The sequence below is a fragment of the Abramis brama genome (genome assembly GCF_963993115.1).
Source record: "Abramis brama genome assembly, chromosome: 4".
Lineage (NCBI taxonomy): Eukaryota > Metazoa > Chordata > Actinopteri > Cypriniformes > Leuciscidae > Abramis > Abramis brama.
Genome location: NC_139966.1, coordinates 55065217 through 55084029, shown reverse-complemented (window position 1 = coordinate 55084029; position 18813 = coordinate 55065217). Strand labels below are relative to the sequence as shown.

The following is an 18813-nucleotide window of genomic DNA, read 5'->3' as shown; positions in this document are numbered from 1 at the left end:
ACACCATTGCAAATCAATTATAATAAACATAAAATGGTTTCGCCCTCCTGTGGTGATTTGTGTAAATTACACCGTTGCAAATCGGGTAAAAGTGAACATAAAAGTGGTGATTTGTGTGAATTACACTATTGCAAATCGAGTCTAATTAACTTTAAAGTGTTTCGCCCTCCTGTGGTGATTTTTGTGAATTACACTATTGAAAATCGAGTCTAAAGAACTTTAAAGTGTTTCGCCCTCCTGTGGTGATTTGTGTGAATTACACTATTGAAAATTGAGTCCAATGAACATTAAAGTGTTTCGCCCTCCTGTGGTGATTTGTGTGAATTACACCATTGCAAATCAATTATAATAAAAATAAAAGGGTTTCGCCCTCCTGTGGTGATTTGTGTGAATTACACCGTTGCAAATCGAGTCTAATTAACTTTAAAGTGTTTCGCCCTCCTGTGGTGATTTTTGTGAATTACACTATTGAAAATCGAGTCTAAAGAACTTTTAAGTGTTTCGCCCTCCTGTGGTGATTTGTGTGAATTACACCATTGCAAATTGAGTCTAAAGAACTTTTAAGTGTTTCGCCCTCCTGTGGTGATTTGTGTGAATTACACTATTGAAAATTGAGTCTAAAGAACATAAAAGTGTTTCGCCCTCCTGTGGTGATTTTTGTTAATTACACCATTGCAAATCGAGTCTAATGAACATAAAAGTGTTTCGCCCTCCTGTGGTGATTTTTGTGAATTACACCATTGCAAATCGAGTCTAATGAACATAAAAGTGTTTTTGCCCTCCTGTGGTGATTTTTGTGAATTACACCATTGCAAATCGAGTCTAATTAACTTTAAAGTGTTTCGCCCTCCTGTGGTGATTTTTGTGAATTACACTATTGAAAATTGAGTCTAAAGAACTTTAAAGTGTTTCGCCCTCCTGTGGTGATTTGTGTGAATTACACCATTGCAAATTGAGTCTAATGAACATAAAAGTGTTTCGCCCTCCTGTGGTGATTTTTGTGAATTACACCATTGCAAATCGAGTCTAATGAACATAAAAGTGTTTTGCCCTCCTGTGGTGATTTTTGTGAATTACACTATTGAAAATCAAGTCTAAAGAACTTTAAAGTGTTTCGCCCTCCTGTGGTGATTTTTGTTAATTACACCATTGCAAATCGAGTCTAATGAACATAAAAGTGTTTCGCCCTCCTGTGGTGATTTTTGTGAATTACACCATTGCAAATCGAGTCTAATGAACATAAAAGTGTTTTGCCCTCCTGTGGTGATTTTTGTGAATTACACCATTGCAAATCGAGTCTAATTAACTTTAAAGTGTTTCGCCCTCCTGTGGTGATTTGTGTGAATTACACCATTGCAAATTGAGTCTAAAGAACTTTAAAGTGTTTCGCCCTCCTGTGGTGATTTGTGTGAATTACACCATTGCAAATTGAGTCTAATGAACATAAAAGTGTTTCGCCCTCCTGTGGTGATTTGTGTGAATTACACCATTGCAAATCGAGTCTAATGAACATAAAAGTGTTTCGCCCTCCTGTGGTGATTTGTGTGAATTACACCATTGCAAATCGAGTCTAATGAACATAAAAGTGTTTCGCCCTCCTGTGGTGATTTGTGTGAATTACACCATTGCAAATTGAGTCTAAAGAACTTTAAAGTGTTTCGCCCTCCTGTGGTGATTTGTGTGAATTACACCATTGCAAATCGAGTCTAATGAACATAAAAGTGTTTTGCCCTCCTGTGGTGATTTTTGTGAATTACACTATTGCAAATCGAGTCTAAAGAACTTTAAAGTGTTTCGCCCTCCTGTGGTGATTTGTGTGAATTACACCGTTGCAAATCGGGTCTAATGAACATAAAAGTGTTTCGCCCTCCTGTGGTGATTTGTGTAAATTACACCGTTGCAAATCGGGTCTAATGAACATAAAAGTGTTTCGCCCTCCTGTGGTGATTTGTGTGAATTACACCATTGCAAAACGAGTCTAATGAACTTTAAAGTTTTTCGCCCTCTTGTGGTGATTTTTGTGAATTACACCTTTGCAAATCAATTATAATAAACATAAAATGGTTTCGCCCTCCTGTGGTGATTTGTGTAAATTACACCGTTGCAAATCGGGTAAAAGTGAACATAAAAGTGGTGATTTGTGTGAATTACACCATTGCAAATCGAGTCTAATTAACTTTAAAGTGTTTCGCCCTCCTGTGGTGATTTTTGTGAATTACACTATTGAAAATCGAGTCTAAAGAACTTTAAAGTGTTTCGCCCTCCTGTGGTGATTTGTGTGAATTACACTATTGAAAATTGAGTCTAATGAACTTTAACGTGTTTCGCCCTCCTGTGGTGATTTGTGTGAATTACACTATTGAAAATCGAGTCTAATGAACATAAAAGTGTTTCGCCCTCCTGTGGTGATTTGTGTAAATTACACCGTTGCAAATCGGGTCTAATGAACATAAAAGGGTTTCGCCCTCCTGTGGTGATTTGTGTGAATTACACCATTGCAAAACGAGTCTAATGAACTTTAAAGTTTTTCGCCCTCTTGTGGTGATTTTTGTGAATTACACCTTTGCAAATCAATTATAATAAACATAAAAGGGTTTCGCCCTCTTGTGGTGATTTGTGTGAATTACACCATTGCAAATCAATTATAATAAACAAAAAAGTGTTTCACCCTCTGGTGGTGATTTGTGTGAATTATAATGTTGCAAAACGAATCTAATGATCATAAAAGAATATTAAAAGTTCTGCTGTTGTTGGGTTTGAAACCCATGTCTTCATTGCACTGGTATTATCTGTAGTTAATGTGTTTAACCACTGCAGCATCACGGCTTTAACAACTTCAAAGTTATTTGGAAAATCTTGTTGGATGTACAATTTAATGTATGTAAAAGGGGGATTTGAACTCATGAATCCAAGATTAAAACACAACGCTTTATCTCCTGAGCCACTGAGCCTGAGATACCGATGGGTGTGTTGGGCTGAGCTTTATTGAGGGCTTTGTTTTCTATAATGAAAATATTAGAAAGTGCAGGATTTGAACCAGGAGCTCATTGCATGACAGGCAGGTGATTTACCACTGAGCCACTGATTTTGCAAAGTTTTAGTTGGTTTAATTCGGTTGATTTTCAGTTTATCTACACATCATTAATTAAAACAATGTAATGTAAGCAATAGTGGGATTTGAACTTAGGACTAAAATGCAACACTTTACCGCTTGAGCTTCTGAGTCTGTTTTATTGAGACCTTTGTTTTTGTATGATGGAAAACATTTGTAGGATTTGAACCAAGACTTTCACATACATTAACACAGACTTTGTGATGTTTGCATTATTTTTTGTTAAGGGTTAGTTAATTAACACAATATAAGCAATAGTTGGATTTGAACTCAGAACTCCAGTATTTGAGCTCAAAAAATGTTGACTACATGCGTAAAACACATTATTTGAGCGACTGAGCTATACATGGTAAATTCAAGTTTAGAGCTTTAACATTTTCAGTCTTTAATTCAAATGTAAAAATAGTAGGATCTAAACCATGACTTTCCAGTATAAAAGAAAACTAATTATCCTCTGAGCCACACAACCTTTATATTCATTGTTTTGTTTTAGCTTTTGTGATCTTGGCTTTGTCAGCTTTTACTCTAAAGTGTTCCAGTAATTATTATATGAAGAACTTCATTGTTTCATCTGTATGGAAGTAATATTAGGATGATTTTCTGCTCAGGATTGAATCTGCATCGTTTGCTATCATGTACAAAATCTTGTGTTACACATAAGCTGATGTGGGGAAAAAAGGGAAACAATATTCAAAACCATTTATTAAAACAAGTTGCATCAAATGTACAAACAATCACAAAAATGGTCATTAAGAACTTTATCATCAAACTCAAACTGACAACACATACATAACTTGTAAATAACATCATTTGTTTAGTTTTTTCATATAAATGTTGTCACATTTTAGCAAAACAAAACAGTCCAACACACCAGCCTGGAAGTTTTCTAGTAAACCTAAAGATCTTGATCAGCCGCTTCAGCTGTTTCTGGTCCTGCTGTTTCCCTATAATAATGCAGATACACTTATTGTCCTCAAGAAGCACATTAACATCTGGTCTCATGCATGTGCCCGTCATCCATCCATCCATCCATCCCTTCTCCAAAGCGCTTGTCCTGTGTGTGTAGGGTCCTATGAGGGGTTGTTAGAGCCGGTCCCAGCGTCTCGGGCCGAAGGCAGAGAAACAGGGCAATGTGCCTGTTATATTAATCGGCAAAAAGCTGCAAATAGACAATTTAAATGGTTAGGTTATGTCTTATAAATAAATGATAAATTAGATTGTCAATCTGTCATTTTAATACAGACTTTAATAATAATTTATCTGAATAATTGGTTAGTTCACGCTAAAATAAAAATTAAGTCATAATTTACTCACCCTGGTGTTGTTCTAATGCATTGTACACTTATGGACCACAAATGCCATATAATGGCAGTGAATAGCGACCGGCATCCGGCTTTAAAATAAGATGCAAATTATTATTACAGAATTATCCCATGAGACACGCATATTCCAAGTGTTTTGGGAGTGTACGATAGGATTTGGTCTAACCCTTTAGGGTAACGTCTGGTCTGACCATGTCTGACAGGACAGGAAAGTTGATGCTTCTGAGGTGAGACTTTTTATTTTGATTACGAAACGTACATATCGCACGCACGTATTTTAAAATAAAAGTCTTGCATCAGAAAAAAAAAGCGCATTTTTCATCCGCTCCACTAGGCGGCACAAGCGAGCTTTACTTTCAGCCTAACACCTGTAGATCATTGACAACGTGATGATTGATCACATTCATACCGTTTTAATGGTATGAAAGTAAGTCCCTGCAGATGACAGCTCAGTGATAGGATACTAATTTCACTCAACAACACATATCACAGGCCGACAGCAAACAAAACCGACTAAAACGGCGATAAAGTGCAAAATTCGAGTGTAACGTGACTCACCTGTAAGTAACTTTCCACGTGACGTTCCTTCGTCAAAGTCCCTAGTTCTCTCTCTTTTTTTTACTGGAGTAATTATATGTTTGTATTGATGTGGTAGTGTTTCCACCGCTTGCACTCGCTCTTCTCTCTGACAGTCTCGCGATTCGACACGTGGTTCTTCTGTTGTGTTTTCTTCAGCTCGCGGTGTATCTCTCTCTCCTGGCGCTTCTCCGGTCACCTCTTCACGTTCAGAGGTATTAAGATCTTCTATAAAGGTGTATATATATATGTTCATCTTCAAATGAGAAACTGCACAGAGTGTGTGTGCTGCTGGTCGGTTGCAGGTGCTGTTTTGGAGGGACTTCCTCTAGAAAGCATTTAAAACTAAACCGAATATGGGACCACCTTCAAACTGCACGAATAGTTTTTATGTATTTTATTTATGGCAGTTTTACAGCAGTAGCATTTTTGTAAGAGCTTACTACTCTTCTTCTTCTGAATATTACATTTTTTTGTTTAAGACACATTCCACCTGTTGATTTCCACTTATGAATCAGTGCAGTGTGAGATGTTCATCACACCCTCCACCAGAGGGAGACATTACACCACAGGAGCCCTCTGGATGTTTTGTGTGGTTACAGATACCGCTGGATGGATTTACTATTAATTGAAAGTTAAATTAACACACATTTTAATTTGCAAATTCTTAGCACACACTCAAAAAATTAATCCAAAACAAAAACAAACAAAGGAAGACATGCAGATTTAATAAAGTCTAGATAGGCATTTGAGTGTAGTGTAGCTGTTTTACACATTTTGAGATATAAAGGCGGCATTTTTGCACATTTATATAATTATATTATTCTCTTCGTAGTGTGTAGATCTACAGAAAGTCAACCAGCGGCACTTAAAACAAGAGAAGGTGAAGCAGGAGTGACGCTGCTTAAATAGATCAGGCTCTCCAGGACAAGACAGAAAGAAAAACATGCCTCTTTTGTCAAAGCCAGACAAAGCCCCACAGACCTTAAAGTGGGCAATTCAAAATTCTGAAGGGTAAGTTTTCACAAGAAAAAAAAAAAGATGGAGGGGAAAAAGTTATCTAAGCCATTACGTTCCTTCACAATAGCTCTGGTTGAAGTTGTGCCTCTTCTGATCTTCTCTCAGCTGGACTTCTGCTTTCCAGCCTGTCTTCTCTGATCTCCAGTCATCCGAGAGGCTTCTGCCAGCCTGCGAGCTGTCAAAGTAGCCCTGGAATCAAACGCCACTCCATGCTCAGCTATGATCAAAGGAACACAGGTAAGGCAGCCACAGAGACACATACAATTGGCATCTAAAAAAAGTAAGCCGTCTACCCTCACACCCCTCCTTCCCTCCTGCTTTTTTATCTCCTTACTACTCTGACACTGAGAGGAGAAACGTGGAGCACATTGATCAGAATAAAGCAAAGTGATCAGGTTTTGAAGATGCGGGGGGAAGTTTGTTCTCGCCAGAAACTTTTGGACAAAGGGAATTCTGGGATAAAGGTGAGGGCGCTGCGTAAAGGGACACTTTAGATTTTTTATCTCTGCTTTGAACAATCTTTTCCTTGTGGATAATCCTCTAAACACAGAGATGTCCGTGTCGATTCAAACGCATCTTTCATTTCTTGCCGAAATGACCACACACATACAAATGCAATATATAGACCAGGGCAAGTACACCAACGTGTTTTTTCTCCATCAGTGTTTTTGTATGGTGATTTCAAACACCTCGTTTAAAACACTAAATATACTTTTTTTCTGCTCTTCAAACAAAAATTACAATATAGAAAAACCTGCATATCTCGCTGCACTATCTAGACCCTCACAAAGAAAACGAATTTCTGAAAAAATTAAGCATAAAATTAATTAAAAAGAATAGTGTCGAATAAATCAATCAATACAAAACAAATAAACTACCGTTCAAAAGTTTGGGGTCAATATATTGTTTTTAGGATGCATTAAATTGATTAAAAGTGCAAAAGACTTTTAGAAATGTTACAAAAGATTTCAATTTCAATTAAATGCTATTCTTTTGAACTTTCTATTCATCAAAGAAATGCATCCTGAAAAAAAACATATCATGGTTACTTGCCACAAAAGTATTAAGCATCAACATTAATAAGAGGAAATGTTTCTTGAGCAGCAAATCAGCTTATTAGAATGATTTCTGAAGGATCATGTGACACTGAAGACTGGAGTAATGATGTAATGATGCTGAAAATACAGCTTTGCCATCATATGAGTAAATAACCTTTTAAAACATAAAAGTAGAAAATATTGGGCAACACTTTACAATAAGGTTTCAGTTGTTAACATGAAATAACAATGAAAAATATTTCTTAATCATTTTTTTAACCTCTCAACATTTACTAATAAGTGTTTAAAATAAAAAGTTGTATCTATTAACATTAATGTACCTGAACTAACAATGAAGAGTTGTATTTTTATTAATTAATGTTAACAAAGATTAAAAAGTTCTGTAACGAATGTATTTCTCATTGTTAGTCAATATTAGTTAATGCATTAAGAACCGTACCTAATGGAACCTTATTGTAAAGTGTTAACAAATATTGTTTTAAAAATGTAATATTTCACAATATTACTGTTTAGTCAGCCTGGGTGAGCACAAGTGACTTCTTTCAAAAACATAAATCATACACCCACATGATACAGTCTATGGCAGTGCACAATGCACTTCTCATCCTAACACAAATGTTTAAATATATACGGACGAATAACACTTCTAATATGGCATTTAATGTCATGTTATTATTTATGACTCATTTGACATTTGAGACGTCACAGCTAACTAATATAGACTGTGGTTTAGTGTTTTCTCTCCCTCATACACAAACACACTCTCTCTCACACACTCTCTCTCACACACACACTCACACACTCTCTCTCTCTCTCTCACACACTCTCTCTCTCTCTCTCACATTCACACACACACACCCTCTCTCTCTCATACATACACACACAAACACAAAATCACACACACTCACAAACACAAACACACTCACAAACACGCACACCCTCTCTCTCTCACTCACACACACACACACACACACAGTCTCTCTCACATACATACACACACACACACACACACACACACACACAATCACACACACTCACAGACAATCTCTCTCACATCACACACCCTCTCTCTCTCATACATACACACACAAACACAAAATCACACACACTCACAAACACCCTCTCTCTCACATACATACACACACACACACACACCCTGTCTCTCTCACATACATACACGCACACAAAATCACACACTCACAAACACACACACACTCACAGACAGTCTCACACACACACACACACACACACACAATCTCTCTCTCACACACACACACACACACACACACAAACACAATCTCTCTCACACACACACACACACACACACACAAAATCTCTCTCTTTCTCTCACACACACACACACACACACACACACACACACACACACACACACACACACAATCTCTCTCACACACACACACACACACACACACACACACACACACACACACACACACACACACACACACACACACAATCTCTCTCACACACACACACACACCATCTCACACACACACACACACAATCTCTTTCACACACACACCATCTCACACACACATTTACACAGACATACACACACAGTGTCATTTCTGCTCACCCTCCTGACCGTTGTTATTTTTTTATGCCAGAAAATAATGGTTTTCAATGAGAGCAAAAATGATCAGTTCAATATGTGAACACTTGCATTCAACACTGCACAACTTCTACATTAAGAACACAACAATAAGTTGTACTTAATATACATAAAGGCCTGGTTTCACAGACAGGGCTTAGAGCCAGGATTAGGCCTTAGTTTAATTAGGAAATTTACGTAGCTTTTATAAACGTGCCTTAGAAAAAAAACATTACTGGTGTGCATCTTGAGACAAAACAACGACACTGACATATTTTAAGATATGGGACTATATCTGGGACTAGGCTTAAGCCTCGTCTTTGAAACCAGGGGGAAAAGTTATTATACATAAAAATGAATAACATCTCACTTTCTAGGTTCAAGATGTATGTGAAATAGAGACTTCCCATTTGCACCCGGTTCCATGGACGAAGAAAAAGAGGAAATAGTTAAAGATTTATATTGGACCTGCTGATCTTGTTTGCAAACTGTAATAGAAGGAAACAACCGCTGACTTCATAGAAGAAGAAGAAAACGCATGCAGCCGACAATCGCAGGTAATTTAGATTTTTCATTTAACTTAATCTGCCACACAAACAAGAACTATTAATAGTCGGCTTCTTCTGTAACGTGCTTATGATAAAGAAATATATCATAGAAGTTTGTGTCCAGTAACCAGGGATGCTTGAGCACATTACATGTAATGAGAGATCAGAGATACTGAGCATCACTGTAATTTAGTGGTCTGATTGGTCTCTGGTGTCACTGTGATCCTTAAAATATAAACTTGCAGATCTGGATAATACACTTATTTGTTTCTGAAACAATAGTCATCATAGAACAACAGACAAATCTAAGAAACCTTGCGAAATATAGATGTAAATATAGATATTTCCAAATATTTCAGTTAGTATTGCTAAACCTCTGGATTTTATTCTTGAATACATTGTGAAGATGTTCACTATAATTCTAATGTTAATTCATAAGGCAAAATGCCTCAGTCTCTCTCTGAGTATAAATAAAGTGTTTACTAAAAGCAGTTTATAGTACTCTGTATAAAAAAAATAAAAAAAAATCCATCTATTTCAAATTATTAACTTGATAATTGATAATATACCTCAAATTGGCTGTGCAAGTCTTTTTTTAATATCAGTTAATATAAAAGCATGTTGCCATACCTTATATATTTTCTTACATTAAGCACTCAGAAAGGAACTAAAATATCTGTTCATAAAACATTTACTTTTATGCATTAGGCATATGCTTTTGTTCTTGTAGCTCAACTGGCGCTAGAAACGGGGAATGCATGAACTAATACAATGTTAATAATGTACTGAGAGTTGATTTGGATAGAAGGGTCTGCCAAATGTATTAATGTAAAACACAGATCTTTTGGAAGGGGTTTTGTTTTCATAAATCTGGTGCATCTGCTCTTGAGTAATGCATTTCCAGGACTCGCATTCTGTTTATAGAACTTAGTGTCTACAGCAACAAAGTGACATGGCAAAAAAGGAAAACTATAAAAAAAACAAAAATGAAGAAGCGGCAGCCTTCACCACATTCTTCAATTAAACTTCCTCTATTCGGGTATTGTCACATATATTGTTTTACATACAGGAAATTCCATCTATCATGGGATTTTTGAACCCATTTCTTGTTTGTGAAGGATGTGGTTTCTCACTTTAAAGGATGCCACTTATATGGGGGCGGGGGGCGTTTAATCGAGCACATGAGCGACTGTCACAATCACGACACGAGGTATGACTCTGCAAAAAAGCACACTGATTTATAATGGCCTTTTAAAATGATTTTGTTCAAGACCATTGCCCTTGTAAGAGTGAGTGAATAACAAGTACTAACACATTAGAGGGCAATGGGCTAAACACATCCAGAAGTAAACACACACACACACCTTTCATTATGCACTGCGAAACTGCCATCATTTGAGCTTGAGACGATCTGATCAAACAGTTAATGATTTTAAATGTTGCACATTTATGCTATTGCGAATCATAATATTTATTTAAAGATTAAAGACTGATGGTTTTCATATTAATTTTTTTTTATATATCTTTTAATCCAAACAAACATATTTTGTACATAAATGATGTTGCTCCAATTTTTAATACAAATAAAGTATTAATAATTAATTAATTGAGTAATAATAATAATAATAAACATTTGGGACCCCCAAAAAATTAAATTTTCTTTAGCCCGTATTGTACCCTACACCATAATAAAATTATAAAATAAAAATGATTGTGTGTGTATATTCATATAGTATATATTCATACCAGAAATTAATTCAGCCGTATTAATTAACTGCAGCCGGAACTGCAGTTAAAGCTGTAGTACACTGGGTTCCTCTACACAACATTCAAGTCTAATAAGTGCAGTCCTTCACTTATTAGTTTCTGAAACAATAGTCATCGTGGAACAACTGACAAATCTGTTGTTCTTTATCCTGCAGCAGAATATAATAATAATGAATAAAAAATTAAGAAAAATATTCATATTAATAAAGAAAAATAATAATAAAACACCAGAATAAAGTAATGAAATATTAATAAAGAAATAATTATAAAATAATAATGATGATGATAATAATAATAGGGCTTAACTTTTTGTCTGGTGTAAAGATATATTAATATCTTTACACCAGAAAAAAAGTTAAGCCCTATTACAGCCTACAGCGGAATATAATAATAATTAAAAAAAAGAAAAATAAAGAAAAATAATTGTAAAATTATAAATGATAATACAAATAATAAAACAACTTTGGCAAATGCTCCCATTTTGAGCCCTGTTGTACCCCACACCACACATTACATAATGTTGCATGACAAAGGAGTTTTAGCAAAGCAGAAGTGCGGGGCAGTCGATGGGTATATTAATGCTGAGCATCTGAAACAACAGCATATGGGAATCTCTCATGAGACCACAGACGTGAGGCAGCGTCTTACTTGAAATGCCCTGAAAGAAAAGAACACAAAAGGAAACATCAGAGAAAGATGAGCAAGAGCCCATCAAAAGATTAATGGCATTTATATGGAGAGAGAATGAGTGAGAAATAGAGAGCGGGAGATGCGCAGGTGTTGATCTGGTGGCACACACAGGTGATCTGAGACACTGAAGGTGAAAATAGAGAGGGAAAGATATCGAACATTTCAATGACAATGAGATAATGGATAAATCTTAGAAAAGGAGAAAAAAAAATCAGCAGAGACAAGGTGTGGGGAAAGAAATGAGGAAAAAACTTAGGAGACATGGAGATGGACTGAACTGAACGCCATAATTCCAGTGGCTTTATGTCCAGCTGAACCCTAAAATGCATCCACGTCCCATACTGTTTTCCTTAAAAACATCTTTGACAGTGTGCATTATTTTTCTCACATTTAGTTTACTATTATTTTTATAATAAGAGTTTGCACCCTAGTTAAGTATATAGATAGTATATAGATACTAGTACATAGATTTTGTCATGCATGACATTCAGATTTATATTTTGCAAATAAATAGCTTCCTATGATATCATTTAACAGATTGTTTTACCCACAATAAATAATAATAAAATCTAATTTTATTGACAAAACAAGGTGTATATATATATATATATATATATACACACATATATACACACACACCTTGCTTTGTCAATAAAATTACATTTGATATGATATTTACTGGTAAGTAAATTGTACTTTTAGATTATATTAAATAATTATTATAATACTAATACTAATTATAATTAATGTTTAATAATAATAATACTAATAATAATAAATATCACAAATGCATCCTACAGAGGGACAGTTAGCATGAATTCTAGGCATAAAAGGAGAAATGAAATCTTTTTTGAATGAAAATGAAGCATTTTTTTTATCTTTTGAAGAGTCAAAGAGTTTGATGTACAATGAAACCACACATCCAAAACTCAAAATATCCTCCAATTAAAAAAACAAAAAAAACAAGCTCCTAATGTCTGCATATCCTTCTGAAGGGCACCAATTAAAGATTGACCAAAGTTTGTTAATAAGATTTCCGCTACTGTTACATAATTCACATTTGTAGAATGTACTTGCATCAAGGGTCAGAAAATGCCAAAAACTAAATTATAACAAACACTAAATTGACTAAAAACATAAGGGGAACCTTAAGGGGAAAAATGGGGGGATAAAAGAAGAAAGTAGGATATGACCTCTTTCAAAACAACTTAAAAAAAAGTCACAGAGCTGACGAGGGAACAGTTATAACAGTGTTCGTTTCTGCATGTTATCACTTTTCTAATTTTTTTTAAAGTTTTAAAAACATTTTTTACATTTATTAAATTTCCTTATGTACATTATTAAAACTAAAACAAAAATTACGAACCTAAAATTATTTAAAATCAAACTTTTAGATTGTTTAAACTTTTACTTCAAATGACAAATCGGTCAAATATACAAAACATACAATAAATATACACAATTTGATGTTTTATATCTATCTGTCTATATATTTATATATCATATTTTATTATATACAGTACCAGTCAAAAGTTTGGAAACACTACTATTTTTAATGCTTTTGCAAGAAGTCTCTTATGCTCATCAAGCCTGCAGTTAAAAACAAAAAAAACAGTAATATTATGAAATATTATTACAATTTAAAATAATGGTTCTCTTTTTTAATATACTTTAAAATGTAATTTATTTTTGTGATGCAAAGCTGAATTTTCATCAGCAAGTAGTACTCCAGTCTTTGGTGTCTTATGATCCTTCAGAAATCATTCTAATATGCTGATTTGATACTCAGTTATTATCAATGATGGAAACAGTTGTGCTGTTTAATATATTTTTTTGGAATACTTTTTTCAGGATTCATTGAGTAAAACGTTAACAGCATTTATTCATAAAAACAGCATTTATTCAAAATAAAAACATTTCTAACAATATAAATCGTTACCATCACCTTTTATCAATTTAACGCATTCTTGTTGAATTAAAGTACTAATTTCTTTAAAAAAAAATAGTTATTGTTCCCAAACTTTTGAACGGTAGTGTATATTGTTACAAAAGATTTCTATTCTAAATAAATAGTTCTTTTTAACTTTTTATTCATCAAATAATCCTGAAAAAAGTATCTCAGGTTATAAAAAAATATTAAGCAGCACAACTGTTTCCAACATTGATCATAAATCAGCATATTAGAATGATTTCTGAAGGATCATAAGACACCAAAGACTGGAGTACTTGCTGATGAAAATTCAGCTTTGCATCACAAAAATAAATTACATTTTAAAGTATATTAAAAAAGAGAACCATTATTTTAAATTGTAATAATATTTCATAATATTACTGTTTTTTTTGTTTTTTTTTGTTTTTAACTGCAGGCTTGATGAGCATAAGAGACTTCTTTCAAAAACATTAAAAATAGTAATGTTTCCAAACTTTTGACTGGTACTGTATATTGTATAGTATATTATAAATTAATGATTTATTCAACATACATGATCATAACATCCCTCTGCAATGAATTGAAATGTTAAGAAATGTTTAACTGATCATTTTCCTTTTAGATTATATTAAATAATTGTATAATTAATGTTTAATATTACACTATATATATCTATATATATATATACACTCTCACACACACTATTATCATCATCTTCACATTTTGATTTACTTAGATTGAGTTTTACTGTATAAGCAAAAGAAAAAATTCAAGTTAAGCAAACTATCAGACTTCTCGAGTCAAGGCAGAGTTCTGTGCCGTCTACACAGTGACCTCTTGTGAGCATAAAAGGAACTGCAGTTAAAGCTGTAGTACACTGGGTTCCTCTACAACATTCAAGTCTAATAACTTCCCCCAACCCAGATAAGTTCATAAAGGGCAGGAATCGAATATCTCGGAATTCACATTCCAGACTTCATATTGCTTAATGACAGGGAGGAAGTCTGAATTGTCATGTTGAGGAGTGGTGGTTGTGGTGCTCTTATGAGTAGTGCTATCATGACGGCGTGGTGATGAAGGAGCTCTCCACTGCAAGCGATGGTTGGAGAGCCCTCATGACCGAGACCACCCACCCTGAGTCCGTCTCCCAACAGCGTCTACGAGGCCCGCGAGCAGCTCTCACATCACACAACCGGCGTCTCGCACAAGGCAGGGTTCAGACACAAGTGAGGCTCGGCTCACCTCGTCCAATCAGTGACAGCGGAGGGGTTCATGGGAAGGTGAGGCGCTGCTCAACCTTGGCCAATCAGAGATGACATTGAATGTTTGCTCTTCCCGGCCTGTGGCTCTTGGGTTTGACTGAGGCTCCATGTCTGAGAAGAGACCGACTCAAGTGGAGCGCTGGCTAGACAGACACAAAAACAAGCCTCTGTTTCCCTGTCTGGTCTATTTGGGAAAAGCTGCAAAAATGTTCTGCATCTGAACTGTGTGTGACAACGTTCATAACGTCCCCAAATGTGGTGCACAAGAAAATATATGTAATATGTAATTAACTTTAAGATATTATGCCCTTTTAAAAAAGGGCCCTTTTTTGTTTTTAGGGTCTACTAGAATAGGATTTTGTTTAAATGTAAAAAAAAAACCTATTAGTTTTCACACATAACATTGTTGCAGCTCCTCTCGTCCCAGTCTGTCATTAACGCTCTGTTTAGTTCCTGTCTCTGTGAAGCCCCTCCTTCTGAAAAGCACAATGTGCTCTGATTGGTCGGCTGGAGCAGTGTGTTGTGATTGGTCAACCACTTAGAGCGTGTTTGAGAAATGTCCCACCCCTTACCATAACCACCAGTTTCAACACACTACTAACTCAACCAGGCCTCGCCGCTTTATTTTGCATGTGTCTTGGGATTATTTAAAGCTGCAGTCTGTAGTTTCTCCTCTTTGTCGCCATCTCTGTTCGAAATCTGCAATTGCAGTTATTCGCGGAATTATCAACTTTACGTGGGTTGTGCCTCGGCATGGCACAGCACGGATGAATCCAATGTTTTGAGGAGAATATTCGGCTGTCAGTCGCCGCCGGTGTGGATCCTGGCATTCGCAATCACAGATTCTACTTTTTGGAAGTATGACCAACATAAGAATTTTCACCGGAAAATGTCATCTGAAGTAGTAACATCCACTTTTGTTCTGACCAACTATGGGAAAAAAGCATTGCAGTAAATCGCGCTGATTAAATCTAACGATCGCTTATCATATCACGTCAAACCGTGCAAATTATACTTTGTTCTCAAATTGTTAATGTTAACAACATCAGCATTGTGTGACTACATTTAATGCCCTTCCCATATGTATCCTTGTTTTCACATTGGGCCAGTTGCAGTCTTTTTTTTTTTGAAGTCTTTCGCGTTTTACAACGGGTAAATCTCCAGTTGTCACTGGTAATTGTCCTTTGAACCTTTCTGGATCCGCCATCAAATTGATAAGTTTAATTATATCAAGTGCTGTGAGAATAGGCTATAAATCTCCACCACCAACATCCTCACACGCAAAGACATGCTTGAATTTCCCGCGGAAATCCACCAGTACCACTTGGATTAAAAACATTATTACAAGCTTAACATTTTGAATCGAGCTAAGGCAAGCAGAGAGTGTTGAACACTGGCTGGTTATGTACTTGCTCAAAAAGTTATTTTGGATAATTTTTAACCCGAAAAAGCTACGGACTGCAGCTTTAAATGAGGAATTTTGTGATGTATACGTTCCTGGAAGAAAATTCGACTACAATCAAAGCGTTTCAGGGAGTTCAGAAACAGTGTGCAACTGATAAAACTCCCTTTGGTATGGACTTTGTGCTTTGTAACTTTGCAGACCTTTTTCATGCTCAAGCAGCAAGATTACACACTGAAGAAATTTAAATTGTAAAAAAGCATAACAGGTCCTCTTTAATGGCACTTACATCACTATTCCATAAATCTTGGGGTCCCACCCACAAGAAGTGACATCACATACAAAATCCATTGCCTCTATGAGGGTGTCCTCACTGATATAGTGAACCCGGGGTGTAAGTAAAAAGTGCAGAACCCTTCTCTGGGGTCATCAGGTGTGGGGAATGCTAACAGTGACTTATCATGCCAGCTCAGTGGGTATTCCTAACAGGATTACAACAGAGATAGACGACTGAGATTGAGAGCGAACAGTCTCTCTGTCCAGACAGGCTCTATTACAGCTGCCAGATTACACCAAACATGACAGAAATCACCAAAACAAATAAACTCACTGTGGCCTTCTAAATCCTCAGCCTTGTAAGTGAACTCCTTAGAAAAGCCTATTGAAAGAAACCAGAGGAAGCACTGTAGGAACTTGCATGCCATGCTATATGAAATAAAATGAAAAAATGAAATAAAAGGAAATAAAATAAGGTTCCGTATAATTTACTATAATATAATGTTTGTAATATAGCCTATGTATTGTGGTAGCACTTTATTTCACAGCTCTGTTTTGCATGAATATGCTATGCACTTATTTTAGTAATGACACAAACTGGGTAATAACTATGTACTAAACTTTAACTTAACTCATGTAGTTACCTTACGCTACTCAGTACTTTTGTGGGTAAGTACACTGTAAGTATATTGAAAGTGCATGTACTGTAAAATAAAGTGCAATAAAAATATTTGCAATTTATGTTGCCTATTGGACCATACTAAACAGTCAAACCTTGATCCCCCACTATAAATATATTAAAAAGTATAACTATATTTTAAAAATAAAAATAAATAAATAGTAAAAACAAAAAAACAAAAAACACGGGAATATCTCCTTTAAAAATAGTTTAAAATTGTTAGAAGCTGGCAAAACTTCTAGTTGGCAAAAAAAAAAAAAAAAAAAAAAACACCTTTGATGAATGAAAACTAAATGTGTTCCATCACAGAAAACTGAGTTTAATATTTTATCCAATATATTAAGACATGTGATGAAATTTACTGCATACACAACATATTTTGTTGATACTGGAACAACATTCCTGTTCGAAAACCTAACAGTTATCCCTAAAATCAGCAGGAAATTATAGGTGAAGCCAAAACTTGACATAAACTGTAAATTTGTCCCTCAAATCTGATTGGTTGATTGAAATGTTGTTCCAGGATCAACAAAGATGTTGTACTTGGTGAAATCATGCTCACTGTAAGCCATTTCACACTGTAGGATCTCAGTTGTCTAGATGTCAGACTGTACGGCATGCAGTCAAGACATGTTAAAAACAGACGTACGCAAGAAGACTCGTCAGAGTTTTACATCATCAGTCCATGACGCTGCATTAAATGCGGGATTGAAATGGTGGCTAGCAACGAAAAACATTCTCTAGCGTTAATGTTGTCGCTACACTAATTGCAGCATCAGTTTCTGCACTCCTATTCATTTTTTGATTTAATGGTTGTCATAGGATAAAACAAAACTGCAGGACTTTGGACACTGGCAGACTTAACATTTGATCGCAATGGTCATTAATCGGCTGTCAAACTAGCAATCAAAGTCTACAGATTTTAGCCTATAGGATCAGAGGAATCTTTTAGGCTTTTCAAAAATTTGTCTCAGACGGCCAAAGCGTGGTCAAAATCGTACAGTGTGAACCCGGCTTAAGTCTGTCCATTATCCAGACTCAGTGACTCAGGGCCTGAGCACAGGCAGAAGCACCGCAGCGCCGCTCGGCATCCGAGGAGAGCCAGCGAGAGCACAAAACCAAGAATTAGCCTTGAAAAGAGCAAATAAATAGGTGCTTCAACTTGAAAAGCCTGTAACAAAGCCTTTTGAGGACCTGAGAGACGACATGAGAAAGAATGAGGAGAGAGAGAGAGAGGGGAAACAAGTGTTTTGTCTCTCAGCCCAGAGCTGGTGAAGGGGCAAAGCGCCACACAGGGCCGTTTCTGAGGGAAAGCTTTTTAATGAAGCTCAGGGGGAAAGGAGAGCTCATCAGACTGAGACACATCCTCTAAAATCTCTCTCACACACATTTTATATAACATATATTCACATATACACATTGAAATGCCTCCTAGACTTTTAATGAGAGCAGGGCAGGATTTATACTCCTGCTGATATGCATTTCACCTGAGGCTACAATATCGAAGTATAGCCTATACTTTATTGTCTTCACCTACACAACCAGCTAGCCAATGACCC

The 18813-nt window shown here is 35.8% G+C and overlaps 1 protein-coding gene across 4 annotated transcripts in view; it reads left to right on the top strand.

Moving 5' to 3' along the window:
- Positions 1–9159: 9159 nt before the first annotated feature.
- The window catches only part of tfec (transcription factor EC), a 44860-nt gene continuing 35206 nt past the window's right edge, over positions 9160–18813 (top strand). For 2 of the 4 annotated variants that reach the window (XM_084111145.1, XM_084111144.1), the window contains exon 1: positions 9160–9257. In XM_084111145.1, coding sequence (XP_083967271.1) covers positions 9239–9257 — 19 coding nt within the window. In that variant the 5' untranslated portion in view covers positions 9160–9238. The remainder of the gene's footprint in view (positions 9258–18813) is intronic. The other 2 variants (XM_084111146.1, XM_084111147.1) reach the window with 2 other exon arrangements.